We start from the raw sequence: 20,807 nt of genomic DNA, 5'->3' as shown, positions 1-20,807 counted from the left end.
GTGTCCAAGGGAGTGAATGAAATAGAACCTATTCTCCTCGGCAATGGGTCGGACTAATAAAAATCTCAATGGTTATGAACGCTGTCATAGGGCAACATTTCATGTGACTCTGCGGAGATTGTTGGGATACATCTCAGTACAGTGTTGCACAGTCTGGTAATCAGAAGGCTGCGCAAATACTACTCGTACTGGTTACTATAATTTTATACACAAACAGTATTACATCTGTCTGCTTCTTGGTAGGCTGTTGTTGAACTTACTTTGGTAGAGTGTCATTGCACTAATGTAGGTAGGCGAACGTACATACGGAGGTACCTAAAACAATTGTTGCATAAATTTAGTTTCTTTAATGATTTGAGAGCTTTATTGTGTGTCTTGTCATGGCACAGCATTACCGTGTAATTTCCTATTCATCCCTCTGTCTCTAACGTTGCAGTACCCCGCCGTATCTCGCGAATCGCTTGAGTAGTTTAGCAAATATTATGCCGCTTCCTCACTTTGTATTCGTTTGCAGATTTGTACCAGAAGTAACTGCTGTGCTTCATGTAATCTAATGTCTTAGTTAAAATTATTTGGTTTTCACGTAATACTTAATAGATAATGAAGTATGGTAACCGAAGAAAACTTGTAAATCCAAGATCGCTGAAAAAGCATTTTGTTGGATGACCAATTCTGACAGGGTTACGCTGTCATCAAAGGATCTGCAAGATGATGAACAAAAGTTGACAGGAAAAAATTTTACTATCGTTATGTTACCACTTGATAAAGTATCTTCTTACATAGCCTATGTAAATATAAGACACTACATGTGTGTTTACACCACTTGTGTCGTTTCCAAGCAGGTAGTGAAATCATCACTTGCAATCGGCGCAATATAGTTATATTTATGTTTAGGCATAATACTTTTACGTTTGACATGTCGATGCATGGTGATGCTGTGTGGTGATCTTCATGGTACTGGGAAGTGCCTCTGCAATATGAACCAATTTGTAACACTTATAGATAATAGATAGTAAAAATTCAAAAGCAAAAGCATGTGAAGCGATTTGTAGCACTGATGGATAATATCTTGCGAAAGTTTAAAAGCATAAGGTATGTTATAATTCCGTAGGTTATGTAACAAGATAGTTCATAAAGTGATATCATTAGTGTAAAAAAATTTTTCCTATCAACTTTTGTTCATTCTCTTGCAGATCCGATAATGACAGCACTGCCCTTTCGTAACCGGTCATCCAATAAAATGCTTTTCCAGCGATCTTGGCTTGTGATGTTTTCTTCAGTTACCATACACAGCAGATCACCCTAGACTGACCATGTCAGGAATATATAAAGATAATGAAGTGCTGTACAAAGAAAAGAGTGAAGCGAGAAGAATATGTTGACCGGAAATTGGAGAGCTGTGCTATTGGTTTCCTTCTGGCTCCTATAAAATTTTAATTTTAGATTTTAAAAACTTTATTACGCAGAAACAAACACGAATGGTGCTCTCAGCGCTAATGGTGTGGAAGAAGCACGCACGCATGGATGCGCCTGCAGTCGCGCTCCCACACAGATGATTATTACATTCCCCCTAACGACTCCTGGTATGAAAATCGTCGACATGCGCAGCACGTGAATAGCTGACCGCGCAGAAGTTAATTTAATTGCACGCAAAATTTTCGATGCATCTAAACGGAAATAAAATAATTTTAAGCGCAATTGAGTTAGCGAGCTGTATATTAAACGCACAGCGCTCTAAATGAAGTGCATCCCCGCAGCGCTGCCGGGCCTCGCAACGTTGCGGACCCGGTTTGGCGTCAGCACCGGCCGGCGCGTTGAACACGTGCCGGGCGCTGCAAAACAGCGCTGCCCCGAGCCTCTGCTGTTCACCAGCGAACAGAAGGCGAGGGCGGACAGGTGACCCGCCGGTGTCGCAACACTCACTCGTCTTCTACTGGAAACTAGTATCTTCACGCCTGTCTACATTTGTGTTACTCTCTGCTACAGTACGAGGTGAATTCAAGTTAAAACATCTCCGATTTTTTTTTCTCACAAAATATTCACACAAAAACTGTGAAATTTATATCGTTTTTCGACGTATTCCACATACAGTGGTACGAGGGTGGTTTGATAAGTCTGGTAAATTTCAATGAAAAAATGGAACATTTTTGTTGTGCCTTCAAGGTTGATCAGCTTGATTATTCCCAGTGATCGTGTAAAGATTTTTCAACAATGTACAGAATACAGTTCATCACTGCTGCCGTTGGTCAATGTGTCGACTGCGATTGAAAATTGAGAAAACCGAATTTCGTGCTGTTCTTAAACATTTTCATTGAAGGATTGGACTGTCGCACAAATCAAAACAGAAGTGGGTGAAAATCGCGCAGACTCTGCACTAACATTCAAGAACATATACTCTTGGATAAAATAATTTTGGGTATTGGGCCGTATCATTGTAAACTACTAAAACAACTAAATTGCAGATGTTTCGACAGACCTGCTGCGGTCCTTATAAGGGCATTACAGGGTATCCTGAAGAGAACCGCAGCAAATTGGTCGAAACTTCGGCAGTTTAGTTGTTTTAGTAGTTTGTAATGACACAAAATTATTTTATCCAAAAGCAAATGCTCTCCAGTGATTGTGCAGAGACTGCATGAACTTCACCCAGGTGCGCCCTGAAGAGGACCGCAGCAAGGCGGTCGAAACGTCGCCAATTTAATTGTTTTAGTAGTTTACAATGGCGTGGCTCAATACTCAAAATTATTTTACCCAAAATGAAACGACCCATTTACGCCTAAGAACTTATATAATTTACTTTTTGATTAATGAATTTAAATGTTGTCGGACAAGCATTGAAGTCGAAGTGTTCCCCGCCGTCCAATTCAGGTCACCACAAAGGAAACCATTGACAAAATCCAGGATATGATACTGCAAAACCGCCGAATAAAGATTTGTGAGATTGTTGAGACTGTAGGCATCTCAACAGAGCGAGTGTTTAATATCACTCATGGAGAATTGGCTATGAAGAAGCTGTGTGCACGGTGGGTGCCACAATTGCTCACAGTCGACCAAAAGCACATGAGGCACAACATTTCAGTACATTGGTGGCATTTAGTCGCATTGCGCAAGACTTTTCGCGCTGATTTATGACTGTTCATGAAATCTGGGCCCATCACTACAGACAAGAGTCAAAACGGGGCAAAATGATGTACAAAGGCCGGTGCAAGTGAACCGAAGGAAGCAAAGATAATTTTGTCAGCTGGTAAGGCGATGGCCACTGTTTTTTTTTTGGATTCCTAAGGAACAGTCCTGACAGAGTACTTGGAAGAACGCACAACCTTAAAAGGACCCTACTAAGCTTCGTTGTTGGATCATTTGAAACTTTCGTTGGCTGAAAAAAGACCTAGGTTGGCGCGCAAAATGTAGGCTCTTTCACCAGGATAATGCACCATCCCACACACCAGCGGTAACAATGGCCACAGTGAATTGAATTCTGAAACTGTTACTCATCCACCCTATTCACCAGACTTAGCCACAAGTTCCTTCTTCCTTTTCTCTGTCTTGTAACTTTGGCTTCCTGGGAATTAATTTTCATAAAATGAAGAAATAATAGTTGCAGTCAACCAGCATTTCGCAGAGTTTGACAGAATCTATTTATCCTATAGGATGAAAAAGTTGTAGATCGCTGGACCAAGTGCATATCCGTCAAAGGAGACTATATCGAGAAGTAATGTGAGTTATTTACGAAGCAAAAATGTTTATACCTTTTTTACCATACTTATCAAACCAGTCTCGTACAGTTGTTCACAACGTCGATGTCATGATTCAATAGCCACTGCGAAAGCGTAATTTGGCGTCTGATTTCATCACTGGAAAATTGCTGATGCAATGGCTGTACGGGCAGTGAATGTTGCAAACAACGAAACTCGCTAGGAGCCAGAACAGGTGAGTAGGGAGTTTGAGAAAAGATTTCAGTATTGTTGTCACAAAAAAACTGTAGCGTCGCGTTCTCCCGATGCGCTATTACCTTTTTCTGCTGTCTCATCCTGCCTGCTTTCTCGCAATGTTGGAACGAGTTTCCACTTCCAAACACCTTGGTAATATGCAACTGCCACCACAAAGCCCTCTGGAACGCAGTGAGTAAAGATTTAGTTATCACTGTCCCACAACATGTCCACCATCTTTTTCTCAGCACTCGTAATGTTTTTAATATCGATAAGGGTGTGTTCTTCCATTGAGATGACTAATGGTTCGTTTCAGGACTGAAAAACGGCATCCATATCTCATTCATTGTCTTGTTATGGTAACATAAAGCCACACTCGTAGAATTCAAATCAATAGGTATACCGCAGAGTTGCGGTATTATTGGTCACTTGAGTCTCCCGTTATAACTTTGTTTGCTAGACACTGTCTTTATATATCTGATCATCAAGATGTTCATGACAATCTTGTGATGAGTTCTCTCTGAAACGCGTCAAAAAAAGTCATTGGGTTATTAGCTGGTGGCTTCTTATTTAGTGACCAATACAGCAGTTGTGAAGTACGCCTATTGTTTTGTCGTCCACTGTAATAATCGATGAAAAGAAAGTCCCATGCATTTCGCCATCACGCGTTAACATTGTTTGGCGACATATTATGCGCGCGGCCTTGTGGTCGTCCATCAGCATTTGTGGCACTCACCGGGAGGACATCTTTTGCATTTTCAGGTCTTCATGCAGAATTGTTTGCACAAATATCGCGGAAATACCAACCTTGGAGGCAATGTGTTCCACATTCATTCGGAAATCTCCTAAAACAATTTTCTCCCCTCTCACGACCATGTAGCTAGATCGACTGGTGTCACGCCGAGATTTGATTTGTTTTCGCAAAACGTTATGCCTTCTTTGGACTGTCGTACTCGCGAACACACACTGTACATATCCATGACATTATCACCACATGTGTCACTCAACTGGCGATGAACTTCAGTCGGTATCATTAAATGGAGAAAATGAGTGATTACAAGCTGTTCTTTCAATGAAAACTTCACAATTTTAAATATGAAGAAAAAAAAATTGTCCAGGTGCGAGTAGGAATCACGCACTGATCTTAATAATGTATATAGATAGGTTACCCATTCTGAGAATCGAAAATCTCGACCATTTTTGCCTGTTACCGACATTAATACTGGCAAGACATGAGTCCCAGGGGTTCTAACATTTTCAAGAATGTTCTAATTTCAATAATATAAAGTGACATAAAATCACGCAGGAGGCAGGCGACGATCATTATAATAATCAGCAGTTCTGCATTCAGGCTCACTAGGCTGCAGCGGTAAAAGTCAAACATCGCATAAGGAATGACTTTAATGTTCATTTGCAGAATTGTTGATTGTTTTAATTTCAAGTCCGACGTCGCATGATAAATAACAAAAGAAGTATTTTTTCTTGTGATATAATTGCATATTAACAGTTTTAGGATATTTTCCTTCACTTGTACTGTTAAACCTTGCGTCTTGCCAAATTTTATGATTCTAGGCCAACAGGAAGTACCCGATAGGTTATGATGAGTGAGCTTGCGAACATAAAAAATGTGACATAAACGGCCGTATCTTTTGACTGCGTTGACTTAGAAGCTTCCCTTTTTTACATCACCAAGGGAATGGAGACCTTATAAAATTTTGACTTGATTGCGTACCCGTTCCCGAGAAAAGGGGTTTTTAACAGTCGGACAGACAGATAGTAACAAAGCTATCCTGTAAGTGTTTCGTTTTTACCCAATGAGGCGCGGAATACTAAAAACCGTCCTCGCTGTCGCCGCCGCCGTTAGAGCTCTGTGTGCCGTACAGTGCTGCCATCTCTTTCACGAGTGCACGCATATTTTAAAGCAAACGTCGAGCTTCTATCTGTTTCCAGTCCTGGGAAAAAAGTGCTGTAACTTGAACGTAATTCGTACAAACCTATTTAACCTCATAGGTGAAAATGTCACTGCTCAATCCTATCGACTCACCATCTTGATATTGATATATGTCCTTATTCAGGTACAGCAGACGCCAGATTCATTCTATGATAACACTCGGCCATACATTTGCTCGTCTTGTACGTAGCTAGATTTCGCAATCCACTTCATGCAGTGATTTTCTCGTGAACCCTATAGAGCAAATTTCAGGAGTTCTTGGAAGACGTTTTGATGCTTGCATTTGTCATCCATAGATATTAACTGCTATTGAAACAGTCTTTAATGAAGAAAGGCATGGTTTATTCAGTTTCATGGCATATTACATATAAATTTGTAGAATACCATAATTTTTGGCACCTGTTCTACGATTATCAGGAAGCACTGTGTAGTAAAAGTAAGTCAAATTCCTTGGGTGAATCCTGACGTTATCATCATATTGCACAGTTCAAGCTTTGGAGAACTATCGATTTGCTGGGCACTGTTCATGTAGACCGATGACCGTAGCAGTCTGGTCCCTACAATCCCACAAACCAACCAACTGTTCATGTAATAACCTGAGTGACAAAGCATCGTAACGAACACGACAACAAAGCAACCGTGCAAATTTTGTCTGTTAGCTAATTCGTTGCTGCAGTGCTCATTCCCACGATAACTATCATAATGATGTAGCATGAACTTGTTTGCGTGTAGGATTACATGGCCCTTAATATATTACTAAATACTTTAAAGCCTTTTATTGGATAACACGAATAACTTATCGACTATTGCCACAAGTCACGCGAAACATTTTAGTCTGTTTTGTTACACATTTAGTGCAGTAAGATAAATGATTTAAAGCTTTTTTACTTAGCTATTTGAGAAGCTCAATAACATATCTTTTCATGTTGAAATACGGAACAAAGTGAGCATGCAGAAGTTTGAAGCAATCTTCTCTCTTCACTGTGTCTTATTCGCGTGTTACTTCTGTCGTTCCTCTCAGTCTATCTGAGTACTGAAATGAAAATACTGTGCTTCAAATTTGTTGGCAGTTTCTCTCCCTAACAAATTACACCTCTTGTGACGCCTGCCAAAAAGTTATCAGCTCCGATTTCATTGGTGTTTACAAATAGATTTCTAGTTTCGTCTTTGTGATGTGTATGTGGAGTCAGACCAAAGAAACACTGTTGACGCGTTGTTCCAGCGACAATAGCAAAAGTGATTTTGGTTCCTCTTGCAAGCAAAATTTTAATTAAAATATAAGTTTATTTGACATATCGATAGAGCAACCTGGAATTAGTCTGGTGCAACTTTCACTTCATAAATATTTTTTTACTGTGGTAATAAAACACGAATTAACTCCGTCGTTTCCAGCTGAGACTAAGACTTGCGTTCAGAAAAATCGTTGAACGACTGGAGATAGGATGTTAATATTCACAGGACATGTACATTGGTATGTCCTGCACACATGATTAGCAATTGAACCATGTCGGCCCGCGGGTTCACGGTCAACATCGATATCGCGGTGCAAACACTACCTACCGGTAAAATGTGCCTGCGGCTCCCGTTGTCGCCATAAACAGAAGGTAAGGGATCGGTGTGACTTGAGCAGACGTTCAGGGTCGCTCGCAGACATGTGCGCGAACCGTACCGTCAAATCAGTGATTTTGAAAGAGGGCGTAACATGGGCATAAGAGAATGTGATGCATCCATCCGGGAAACTGCTGCTCGTGTGAGACGAAGTGTTTCGGCAATGCAACGGGTGTGTGCAGAATGGTTCACGGAAGGCCGTGGAACACGACGAGATGGATCGGATCGCACCATCTAGACCACTCCCCGAGAAGATCGACACCTTATCCGAATGGCACTGCGTGGCAGATCTGCATCCTCCTCGGCTGGTGCAACAGTGGAATAGCGTAAAAATGGTGTAACACATCGTACGCTATGAGGTCGCTATTTATTACGGCACCGATAACGTGCGCGTCGTCCGATTCTCCTCTTACATTTGTCGAGTGTACAGAAAAATGCTAGACGGCAACGGTGCATGCAACGACGTCAGTAGGGGACAAGAATGGCATCAGTTAGTATTTTTAGACGAATCAAGGTTCTCGTTGTTCGAAAATCATGGCCGTATTTTGGTTCGTCGCAGACAGGGGGAGCGGCATCACAGTGACTACATGCGTACATGCAGAGCCAACTGGACGCGTTAGAGTATGGGGTGTTATTGGGTAAAACCACGTATCATAGTTGGTGCGTGTCCAGTGCACTGTGACCAGTGTGACCTACGTGAATGACATCCTGCGATCCGTAGCCATACCCTCTCTGCACAACACTCGAGACGCCATTTTTCAGCAAGACAATGCACGACCACATGTTGCTGCACGAACACGTGCCTTCTTGGTGTCACACGATGTCAGCTTTTTGCCCTGGCCAAACGAAAATGTGCCGGATATGGTGAAATGGTTGGTGCAGCGCTGTGACCCAGTGCCAACCACCACAGGTGAACTCTGGACCCAGACGAATGCAGCATACATGGCTGTACCACAGGACGCCATTCGCGCCTTACACCCGTCGATGCCATCACGCATGGAACAAGTTGTCAGGGTACATGGCGGACCCTATACCTATTAGGCAACAGAACACATGCTGAACAGAGGTGAAATGTACATTTCCTGTGTATATGAAGGTCCAGTCTCTAGACGTTCAAGGTGTCCTGGTTTTTTTTTCTTCCTGTACGTGGGTATACTATGGTGGGGCTGAGCAGCCAGCATGCTTTGTCGTATACACTACGCAACAAAATTGAAAGACTACTTTTTTCGAAACCCTGTTATTATCTCCCATTCTGACGCATAAGTATGACATTTGGCTTAAAGGCGCCTACAGCCTTCCTCTTTAATAGTGCAAAAGTGCGGCGCTTGCGAAGTTATCCTTGGGCTCAGCGACACTTCAAACACGAATGTGTCGAGAAATGCAGAAAAACGATCACAGCTCATAAGTTCATATGAACTTTAGAGTGGGTTAATGATCTCACACCGGTATCAAAATTCACCACAGTTCTGCCCAACGCCACCGTGGACGTGTCATATGATGGGAAGCTCGTCACACGGCCTCTTACCCACATTTCACCCCTTCTTTTGCCACCTCTGTGATGAAGACCAGAACCGCAGAAACCCACTTTGAAATTATGGAGATTTCTTATGAGTAGCCGAGAGAAACAATTTCAGACACACAGCCGCTCAGAATCGACGTCAAAAAGCCTCAGAGGTTGGCATAAAGGGCGTCAATGATACCAACACTTCCCTTGGGGTATCGAACATTTCGCGATCGAAAACGACAGTTTGCACTGTGATGAGCAAACGAACGACGTTGTTAACAACGTTGGACGCTGCTGCCACCCTTTGAGCTTTACATTCCTACTCTAAGGACATCGTGGGCCTGCAACCCCGCCGAACGTGATCTGACCCCTTTGGAGTGCAGTACGACCACAATTTTTGCTCTGCTATACAGGTTAGAACACCTATGGACCGTTAAAACCATTCGACGAAATTTGGATATGATTAAATGCAACAAAGGGGTTTAATACTTTTCCAGGGATTTTGTCTCACGCCAAACGTTAAGTGACGGAAAGTCATCGAATAAAACAGAAGTGATTTCTGGCGTTCCTCAAGGTGGTATTATAGGCCCTTTGCTGTTCCTTATCTATATAAACGATTTGGGACATAATCTGAGCAGCCGTCTTCATTTGTTTGCAGGTGACACTACGGTTTATCAACTAATAAAGTCATCAGAAGATCAAAACAAACTGCAAAACGATTTAGAAAAAATATCTGAAGAGCACGATAAGTGGCAGTTGAGGAGGAGGAGGAGGAGATTAGTGTTTAACGTCCCGTCGACAGCGAGGTCATTAGAGACGGAGCGCAAGCTCGGGTGAGGGAAGGATGGGGAAGGAAATCGGCCGTGCCCTTTCAAAGGAACCATACCGGCATTTGCCTGAAGCGATTTAGGGAAATCACGGAAAACCTAAATGAGGATGGCCGGAGACGGGATTGAACCGTCGTCCTCCCGAATGCGAGTCCAGTGTGCTAACCACTGCGCCACCTCGCTCGGTAAGTGGCAGTTGACCCTAAATAACGAAAAATGTGAGGTCATCCACATGAGTGCTAAAAGGAACTCGTTAAACTTCGGTTACACGATAAATCAGTCTAATCTAAAAGCCGTAAATTCAACTAAATACTTATGTATTACAATTACGAACGACTTAAACTGGAAGCAAAAATGGCTCTGAGCACTATGGGACTTAGCATCTGAGGTCATCAGTCCCCTACAACTTAGAACTACTTAAACCTAACTAACCTAAGGAAATCACACACATCAATGCCCGAGGCAGGATTTGAACCTGCGACCGTAGCGGTCGCACGGTTCCAGACTGAAGTGCCTAGAACCGCTCGGTCACAACTAAATTGGAAGGAACACATAGAAAATGTTGTGAGGAAGGCTAACAAAGACTCGGTTTAATTGGCAGGACACTTAGAAAATGTAACAGACCTACTAAGGAGACTGCCTACACTACACTTGTCCGTCCTCTTTTAGAATACTGCTGCACGGTGTGAGATCCTTACCAGATAGGACTGACGGAGTACATCGAAAAAGTTCAAAGAAAGGTCGCACGTTTTGTATCATCGCGAAATATGGGAGAGAGTGTCACAGAAATGAGACAGGATTTGGGCTGGAAATTATTAAAGGAAAGGCGCTTTTCGTTGCGAAGGAATCTTCTCACGAAATTCCAATCACCCACTTTCTCCACCGAATGCGGAAATATTTTGTTCACACCGACATACATAGGGAGGAACGATCACGATAAAATAAGGTGAAATCAAAATGGTTCAAATGGCTCTGAGCACTATGGGACTTAACAGCTGTGGTCATCAGTCCCCAAGAACTTAGAACTACTTAAACCTAACTAACCTAAGGACATCACACACATCCATGCCCGAGGCAAGATTCGAACCTGCGACCGTAGCAGTCGCGCGGTTCCGGACTGCGCGCCTAGAACCGCGAGACCACCGCGGCCGGCAAGGTGAAATCAGAGCTCGTACGGAAAGCCATAGGGTTTCCTTCTTTCCGCGGGCTATACGAGATTGGAATAATAGAGAATTGTGAAGGTGGTTTTATGAACGCTCTGCCAGGCACTTAAATGTGATTTGCAGAGTATCCGTGTGGATGTAGATGGTGGAGGCGGCCGGGGGGTGGGGGGATGGGAGATGGGGGGGAGGCTTCATTATCAGATGCGCAAAAAAAAACTGAAAAGAGTTCTTTTAAGATGCACCCTCGCCCCCCTCCCCCACCATCCTTAAGTTAGTAATGCCATTGATGCCCTTGGCACACCTTTGTCGAGCACTTAAAATATATCTATTGGAAGCTTCGACACCAATTTAATCTCGTGGCTGCTGCAGCGCCTGAAGGTTGGCAACCTCACCTAAGGGGAATCAAAGAGTTTCCGTAACCCTGAGGCGTTCTACCAGCCACGAGGCTTAATCGATGTCGAAGTTCCTGACAGGTACGTATCCAGCAGAGAGGCTTGAGATCCCGGAAGGGTTGGGGGTCTTAGAGGGACCTTTTGACATTTTATTCACTTTTATGTTAATGTAGCACTCGCCCCCTTGTGATCACGCTACAAGAGACCAATAAAGCCCCTTTGTTTCTTCGGATCACTTCCAAATTTTGCCGAATGGTTTTGAACATCCCCAAACGACTCAACCACACATACCATAGCAAAAACTGCAGTTCTACTACACTGGAAATGCGTCATATCATGCACAGTGTAGTTGGAGTTCCACGATGTTATTATAGTATGGTTGAAACGTCTAAGTGGTGGCTGCAGCATCGAACGTCACAGGCCGCCACGGTTTTGCACCGATACAGAGGAAAGTCGTAGGCACCTTTGAGCCAAATTTCAAACTCGGAATGGGAGACAATTGTGAGGTTTCTAAAAAGTGATCCTTTACTTTTGTTGCGCGGTGTAGATCATTAAGTTAGGCACTGTTTCGGTAATGATTGCCAAGAGGCAACATACTATAAGCAATAAATTTCTGCTTGCCCCATTTACACATTGAACATACCCGGTAGGAAATACAGGGTTATTACAAATGATTGAACCGATTTCACAGCTCTACAATAACTTTATTATTTGAGATATTTTCACAATGCTTTGCACACACATACAAAAACTCAAAAAGTTTTTTTAGGCATTCACAAATGTTTGATATGTGCCCCTTTAGTGATTCGGCAGACATCAAGCCGATAATCAAGTTCCTCCCACACTCGGCGCAGCATGTCCCCATCAATGAGTTCGAAAGCATCGTTGATGCGAGCTCGCAGTTCTGGCACGTTTCTTGGTAGAGGAGGTTTAAACACTGAATCTTTCACATAACCCCACGGAAAGAAATCGCATGGGGTTAAGTCGGGAGAGCGCGGAGGCCATGACATGAATTGCTGATCATGATCTCCACCACGACCGATCTATCGATTTTCCAATCTCCTGTTTAAGAAATGCCTTTTCCGTAAGATTTTCCAAACCGTCGGCTGTGGTAGGTTTAGCTCCCTGCTTGCTTTATTCGTCGACTTCCGCGGGCTACGTGTGAAACTTTCCCGCACGCGTTCAACCGTTTCTTCGCTCACTGCAGGCCGACCCGTTGATTTCCCCTTACAGAGGCATCCAGAAGCTTTAAACTGCGCATACCATCGCCGAATGGAGTTAGCAGTTGGTGGATCTTTGTTGAACTTCGTCCTGAAGTGTCGTTGCACTGTTATGACTGACTGATGTGAGTGCATTTCAAGCACGACATACGCTTTCTCGGCTCCTGTCGCCATTTTGTCTCACTGCGCTCTCGACCGCTCTGGCGGCAGAAACCTGAAGTGCGGCTTCAGCCGAACAAAACTTTATGAGTTTTTCTACGTATCTGTAGTGTGTCGTGACCATATGTCAATGAATGGAGCTACAGTGAATTTATGAAATCGCTTCAATCATTTGTAATAGCCCTGTAGTAATGGACCGAAAAGAGAACCTTGTGGAACTTCACCTCTCAAAACAATAGCGATGAAGGTTGCCTTCATATTGTAATTCCCGTTGAAGAGAACCTTCAGAAGTGTGCTGTGACGTGCTGCCCCGTGTTGCAGGCCCGCCGAGCCTGGATCCGCCGGCGGGGTGCCCTGGCGCGGCGGTGCGCGTGTCCGGATGCAACGTGGTGGAGCGCCGCTGCCAGTGCGCGCTGGCGGCTGCCTGCCCCGGCGAGCGGCCCTTTGCCTACTCCTCGTACAGCGAGTGCCAGCTCAACCTCGACTACCTGCTGGCCAACGAGCTCGCCGAGGAGCAGCAGGGCCTCGTCACTACAGGTCAGTCTGTCTACTTGTCCTCCATGTCTTCCCATCTTGTGATAGTCTTACCAACTCGAACTCTGCTGGGGACACTTGCACTGAGGTGTCTCGATGCTTGTGGAGAAAGCCCATTATTCCTCAGGAGCCGAAACCAGAGGAGTTAGTGATGTTGAACACTAGTGCCTGGAGCGAAGTCATTTATAGCTCATCCAAAAGGTGGCCCGTTAGATATAGATCGGCACTCTGGCGGAGCAGTCCATTTCAGGAATGTTATTGCTCACAAACCATGGCTTTACAGATGCTGCTTTACACAAAGAGGGTGCAGTGTCATTCTGATACGATAATCTCACCAAAACCTCTACTGCAAGCAGTAGACATTGGTGTAAACTATGTTCATATCCTTAGGCTTTAGCATTTTCTTAAGTGTCTCCTAACCACGAAAAACATCTCAATACTGCAACACCACCTCGACCACACTTCGCTGTTTACACACTTCGCCGTTTACACAAGATGGCAGTAAAGTTCTCCAGACACTCGCCAAGCCCAGATATTTCGTTTGGATTGCCAGAGGATTCATCACTCAAAATTACTCACTTTCAGTCATTTACTGTCCAGTGGCTTCGTCTACACACCGCCTCAAGCGTCGTTTTGTATCGATTACAGAAATGTGTTTCTAATGAGGAGCTGCTCGACGGTTGTACCCAATTCTTTTAAACTCCCTACGCATAGGTAGTTGGATTGCTGGTAGCATCTTCAAATTAACGAGTGAATCATACGGCTGATTTCTTGCAGTTTTTTTCATCCACCCTCGGCAATGGTCAACTGCCCTGTCCGTCAGTTCACGACGTCCGCCTGGTGTTCGTTTAGCTGTGGCTGTTACTTCACGTTTCGACTTCACAATCATATCATCAGCAGTCGGGCAGCATTAGAAGGGTTGACATTTTCCTAATTGATTTGTTACACAGGTAACATTGAAAGACTTACTGCTTCTCTGATGATAATACGAGGTGCATTCAAGTTCTAGGGCCTCCGATTTTTTTTCTAATTAACTACTCACCCGAAATCGATGAAACTGGCGTTACTTCTCGACGTAATCACCCTGCAGACGTACACATTTTTCACAACGCTGACGCCATGATTCCATGGCAGCGGCGAAGGCTTCTTTAGGAGTCTGTTTTGACCACTGGAAAATCGCTGAGGCAATAGCATGGCTGGTGAATGTGCGGCCACGGAGAGTGTCTTTCATTGTTGGAAAAAGCCAAAAGTCACTAGGAGCCAGGTCAGGTGAGTAGGGAGCATGAGGAATCACTTCAAAGTTGTTATCACGAAGAAACTGTTGCGTAACGTTAGCTCGATGTGCGAGTGTGTTGTTTTGGTTAAACAGCACACGCGCAGCCCTTCCCGGACGTTTTTGTTGCAGTGCAGGAAGGAATTTGTTCTTCAAAACATTTTCGTAGGATGCACCTGTTACCGTAGTGCCCTTTGGAACGCAATGGGTAAGGATTACGCCCTCGCTGTCCCAGAACATGGACACCATCATTTTTTCAACACTGGCGGTTGCCCGAAACCTTTTGGTGGCGGTGAATCTGTGTGCTTCCATTGAGCTGACTGGCGCTTTGTTTCTGGATTGAAAAAATGGCATCCACGTCTCATCCATTGTCACAACCGACGAAAAGAAAGTCTCATTCATGCTGTCGTTGCGCGTCAACATTGCTTGGCAACATGCCACACGGACAGCCATGTGGTCGTCCGTCAGCATTCGTGGCACCCACGTGGATGACACTTTTCGCATTTTCAGGTCGTCATGCAGGATTGTGTGCACAGAACCCACAGAAATGCCAACTCTGGAGGCGATCTGTTCAACAGTCATTCGGCGATCCCCCAAAACAATTCTCTCCACTTCCTCGATCCTGTCGTCAGACCGGCTTGTGCGGGCCCGAGGTTGTTTCGGTTCGTTGTCACACGATCAGCGCCGGCTTTAGGGTGGGGCGACCCGGGCGGTCGCCCAGGGCGCCGGGGCCCAAGGGGCGCCACGTACTAAACGCATGTAAAAAAAAGTTACAATTTACAATCACCCATTTCGCGAAACTAAAATATTATTCAGTCTCATTCAACATACGTCACTAATCTCACGAATGCGCGATGAATTCGGGATAGCAGAAGAGAAATCATGCTGAATGCAATCTTCGTATTGTCTGCAACCATCCATGTTTGACGCGGGCTAGCACAGGCTCTACCAAAGCGCCTGTCTTATTTGTTTCAAGAACTGCAACAAGGAAGAGCCCATGCAGCCGCACCATCTCTCGTTCACAACAGAAACTACCGGTCGCTCCAAGAAAAAGAAAATACAGACTGTGAAATATACATTACATTATGATTTAATTAATACGAATGTATTTATATCGAATATTTGTGACTTAATGACTCATGTACATTAATTAATAGATCATGCAATGCGTGCACTTCATTCATAGAGAATTCTCCCCTAACGCACTGAAATAATACAGCGCCACACAATGTTTGTTAGACTGCATATGTTGGCAGCGCTACGATTTGCAACCGCATGTCAGTAATTGTCAGTAAGAGTCGGAGGCAGCGGTCATGTTTTCGTGGCTGAATAATTGTGAGTGAAATGAGTGTCGTGACTGTGTCAACATTTTAATTTTCTGGTAAGTGCGAAAAACATTTTTATCTTTCAGTTCAGGTTTTTTTCTAGTTACGTCTACTGATAGGTGAATTTCTTTATTTGTTATAGATCGAATATTGTGGTCGCGAAATAGAGCAGTGTGCAAGCAATAATTTGTCAAATTATTAAATCATGCCAGAAGAGAAGGAAATGATTAAAAAAAAGCTTTCTGGTTCAGAAAATCGGAAAAGAAAAGCTGAAAAAGAAAAAGTTCTTGAAGAAACTAAAAAGCACATGAATATTTATAAGTACCTTAAAGGAAATTCTAAGGCAAATACTTCAGATATTGAATCAAAAGTCCATGTATCAGCAAATATTTCTTCAGACTGTGAACAATTATACACAAAAAATATACAATCACCTATTGAAGGTGATCAAATTGACCAGCGCAGTACATCTTTGCATGAATCCTCTGATATTTCTCCAAGTCAAAATCAACACATGACATCTGTGGTCGATGAAAGTATCAACGTTCTTGCAATAAAATAATACAATGTTTCTGATGTAGGTACGTGGCCAAAAGTACTTAATGCTAGAGATATAGATCGCATTATAATATGTGGACCCTCACAAGTATGTCTAAATAACTTTCCAAAAGATGAAAATGGGCGTCATTTCTCTTCAACTCATTACACAAGAAAACTATCAAACGAAGAAACTATCAGACGACGGTGGCTAGTTTATTCTGTATCAAACGACAGTGTCTTTTGCTTTTGTTGTCGACTGTTTGATTTAAAGTCAACTACTAATTTGACTACCACTGTGGGTTTCAGAAATTGGAAACGTTTAAGTGAAGCTCTGAAACTGCATGAAAATAGTCCTAACCACAAAAAAGCATTTACTCAATGGACTGAAGCTGAAATCAGGTTTAAAGCTGGATTAACTATTGACAAGGAAGAACAAAAGCTAATTTCTAAAGAAAGTTTACGATGGAGCAATGTGCTTCAAAGATTGATGCACATTACTTTGTATTTGGCTGAAAATAATACGGCATTCAGAGGGTTATCAGATAAATTATTTACCCCAAATAATGGAAAATTCTTAGGTCTTGTACAGTTATTGGCAAAGTTTGATCAAATCATGGAAGAGCACGTCAGACTGGCATTGAGTGGTGATTTGGCTGACCATTATTGCGGCAAAAATATACAAAATGAATTAATAGAACTCATGGCATCACACGTTATGTCTACAATCGTATCCCGCATAAAGGGTTCAAAGTATTATGCAATCATAGCTGACTGTACTCCAGATATAAGCCACAAAGAACAACTTTCGATAACTTTAAGATGCGCCGACATAACAGAGGATGGCGCAAGTGTAAAAGAACATTTCATCTCATTTCTGCAAATAGATGATACAACCGGTGAAGGTCCCACAGAAAGCATTTTAAAAACATTGAGTGATCTTGACCTTAACATTAATGACTGCAGAGGACAGGGCTACGATAACGGCGCGAACATGAAGGGGAAAAATAAAGGCGTCCAGAACAGAATTAAGAAGTTAAATCCACTAGCTTTTTTTGTGCCATGTGGATGCCATAGTTATAATTTGGTATTGTGTGATGCGGCAAAATCATCAGTAAAATCCGTGACACTGTTCGGAATGTTACAAAAAATGTTCAATTCTATTTGCTGGATCGGTAAATAGATGGAAAATTTTGACCGACCATTTGAAGATATACACCTTGAAAAACGTAAGTGACACACGCTGGGAAGCTCGAATTGATAGCGTCAAAGCGGTCCGTTATCAATTATGCGAAATGCATGACGCTTTGGTTTCCTTGGCCGATGCTACTGAACAAAGCGATGCTGCGGTGTCACACGAAGCGACAACACTAGGAGGACAATTAAAAGACTTCAGCTTCATTGTTTCTCTCGTGACATGGTATGATGTTCTGTTTCAAATTAACGTTGTGAGTAAAGCAAGTCAGTCACCCACAATCAACTTTGTCGAGTTTATGGGAATCCTTGACAAATGTTGCTCTTATTTGGAAACATATAGACAAACAGGTTTCGAACAAGCTATTGTAACAGCAACTGAACTGGCTTTGGATCTTGATATGCAGCCATCATTTAAACCACAAATGCGATTAAGACGTATTAAACGCAGGCCGGGTGAAGAGGCTGTTGATGATCAAATAACTGACCCAAAAAAGAAGTTTAAAGTAGAGTTTTTCAATGCACTGTTGGACACCGTGCACATATCCATGAAAGAAAGATTTGAACAGATGCAAGAATTTTCTGCGACGTGGAGTTTCTTGTTTGACATTAAAAAAAATCAAAATAAAGAAGAACTAATACAATGCTGTTCTAAATTACAAGAAAAGTTAACTGTCAACATGAAGTCAGATATTGGTGGAAATTTGCTGTGCGACGAAATTTTAGGCCTGCAACACTATCTCGAAGACAGCCAGGCAACGCCTATTGAAGCCTTAAACTTCATAAAAAAGCATAATCTTCAAGAGTTATATCCCAACATCTGGATAACGTTACGTATTTTGCTAACAATACCAGTGACTGTCGCAAGCGGCGAACGCAGTTTTTCCAAACTGAAGTTGATAAAAACGTACTTGCGGTCTACAATGTCTCAAACAAGACTAACCAGTTTGGCCTCACTGTCCATTGAAAATGAAGTTGCAGAAAACCTGGACTTTGCTAATCTGATCAGAGACTTTGCCGACAGAAAAGCGAGAAAAGTAAAATTTTAGTTGTTTATAATTGTTTTTCATTAGGCGTAGTATGTTTTGTGTTCAGATGACTGACAGAAAATATAGGTTTATGGCTTATTAAATTCAATAAAAATATGGTACCCAATTCAAAATTAGTGTTTTTTCGTTATACATATTACCTCCTATATATAAAAATCAATTGTTGTGTGTTAGTCTCACCAAAACAAAGGAATGGCTTGACCAATTTGAATAATTTTTGTTTTGTTTTGTTCGCTTTAGTACAGGGGTGCTTCAGAAAAGAAAAGAAATATTTGGGATATACGAGCCTGTTTCAACCACATTTTACGCATCTTTTCTTTGTTTGGAACACGCAAAAACCATTTTCTGGAGTTTTTGTACATGTATAGTGCAGTACTACGCAATATTTTTAGACAATTTCCCAAAACGTGAATGCCCAAACAATATATCACTGCTATACTGACTGTTACGGCAGCGACAGCAGCATGCTGGACTGACGTCACAGGCTACACAAGACTCACATGGAGCGTCTTAGCGGGCTTTCAGATTATTTGGATTTCATTTCCATTTAAAAAAATAACATACTCAAATTTACGATGGAAAAAACCATGTTATGATCATAAGATGACGCCATTAACCACTTAAAACGATTTCTAGAAAACAGTCAAATACCGTGTTGCAAAGCACTGCCAGGTTCGCTATTTATACAATAAAGGGCGCCAACTGGACGACTCGCCCGGGGCACCTGGTTGGCTAAGGCCGGCCCTGCACACGATGTTCTGCCTTCATTAAACTGTCGCACCCACGAACACACTTTCGACACATCCATAACTCCATCACCACATGTCTCCTTCAACTGTCGATGAATTTCAATTGGTTTCACATCACGCAAATTCAGAAAACGAATGATTGCACGCTGTTCAAGTAAGGAAAACGTCGCCATTTTAAGTATTTAAAGCAGTTCTCATTCTCGCCGCTGGCGGTAAAATTCCATCTGCCGTACGGTGCTGCCATCTCTGGGACGTATTGACAATGAACGCGGCCTCATTTTAAAACAGTGCACATGTTTCTACCTCTTTCCAGTCCGGAGAAAAAAAATCGGAGGCCTTAGAACTTGAATGCACCTCGTACAATACTCCCTGCCTCCTTTAACATTTCTTTTTGAAAGAATAAACCGCCATTTGACAGTGTATTACTGTATTTTTCTTCTGCACTATACAGGATGGTCAATTGACCACGACTGGGCCACACATCTCACGAAATAAGCGTCAAACGAAAAAACTACAAAGAACGAAACGTGTCTAGCTTGAAGGGGGAAACCAGATGGCGCTATGGTTGGCCCGCTAGATGGCGCTGCCATAGGTAAAACGGATATCAACTGCCTTTTTTAAAAATAGGAACCCCCATTGTTATTACATATTCGTGTAGTACGTAAAGAAATATGAATGTTTTAGTTGGAGCAATTTTTTCGCTTTGTGATAGATAGTGCTGTAATAGTCATAAAAATATGGCTACAACAGTTGGTAACATATAGGTTTTTTAAATTAAGTTACAGAACGTAGGCACATTTGAACATTTTATTTCGGTTGTTCCAATGTGATACAAGTACCTTTGTGAACTTAGCATTTCTGAGAACGCATGCTGTTACAGCGTGACTACTTTAAATACCACATTAATGCAATAAATGCTCAAAATGGTGTCCGTCAACCTCAATGCATTTGGCAGTACGTGTAACGACATTCCTCTCAACAGGGAGTAGTTCGCCTTCCCCTAATGTTCGGACATGCATTGACAATGCGCTGACGCATTTTGTCAGGCGTTGTTGGTGGATCACGATAGCAAATATCCTACAACTTTCCGCAAAGAAAGAAATCCGGGAACGTCAGATACGGTGAACGTGCTGGCCATAGCGTGCAGCTTCGATGACCAATCCACCTGTCATGAATTCAATTCCTCTTCAACCGCACGCGAGTTATGTGCCGGACATCCATCATGTTGGAAGTACATCGCCATTCTGTCATGCAGTGAAGCATCTTGTAGTAACATCGGTAGAACATTACGTAGGAAAACAGCATACATTGCACCATTTAGATTGCCATCGATAAAATGGGGGGCAATTACCTTTCCTCCCATAATACCGCGCCATACGTTAACCCGCCAAGGTCACTG

The 20,807-nt window shown here is 42.8% G+C and overlaps 1 protein-coding gene across 1 annotated transcript in view; it reads left to right on the top strand.

Annotated features, from left to right (window-relative positions):
* The window catches only part of LOC126145808 (uncharacterized), a 192,282-nt gene that overhangs the window by 152,867 nt on the left and 18,608 nt on the right, over window positions 1-20,807 (top strand). The window contains exon 2 of the mRNA XM_049915582.1: window positions 13,069-13,284. Within this exon, the coding sequence (XP_049771539.1) occupies window positions 13,069-13,284 (216 nt within the window). The remainder of the gene's footprint in view (window positions 1-13,068; window positions 13,285-20,807) is intronic.

Source organism: Schistocerca cancellata, chromosome 2, assembly GCF_023864275.1.
Source record: "Schistocerca cancellata isolate TAMUIC-IGC-003103 chromosome 2, iqSchCanc2.1, whole genome shotgun sequence".
NCBI lineage: Eukaryota > Metazoa > Arthropoda > Insecta > Orthoptera > Acrididae > Schistocerca > Schistocerca cancellata.
Note: the sequence above shows the minus strand (reverse complement) of the source record. Positions and strands in the feature narration are given on the sequence as shown.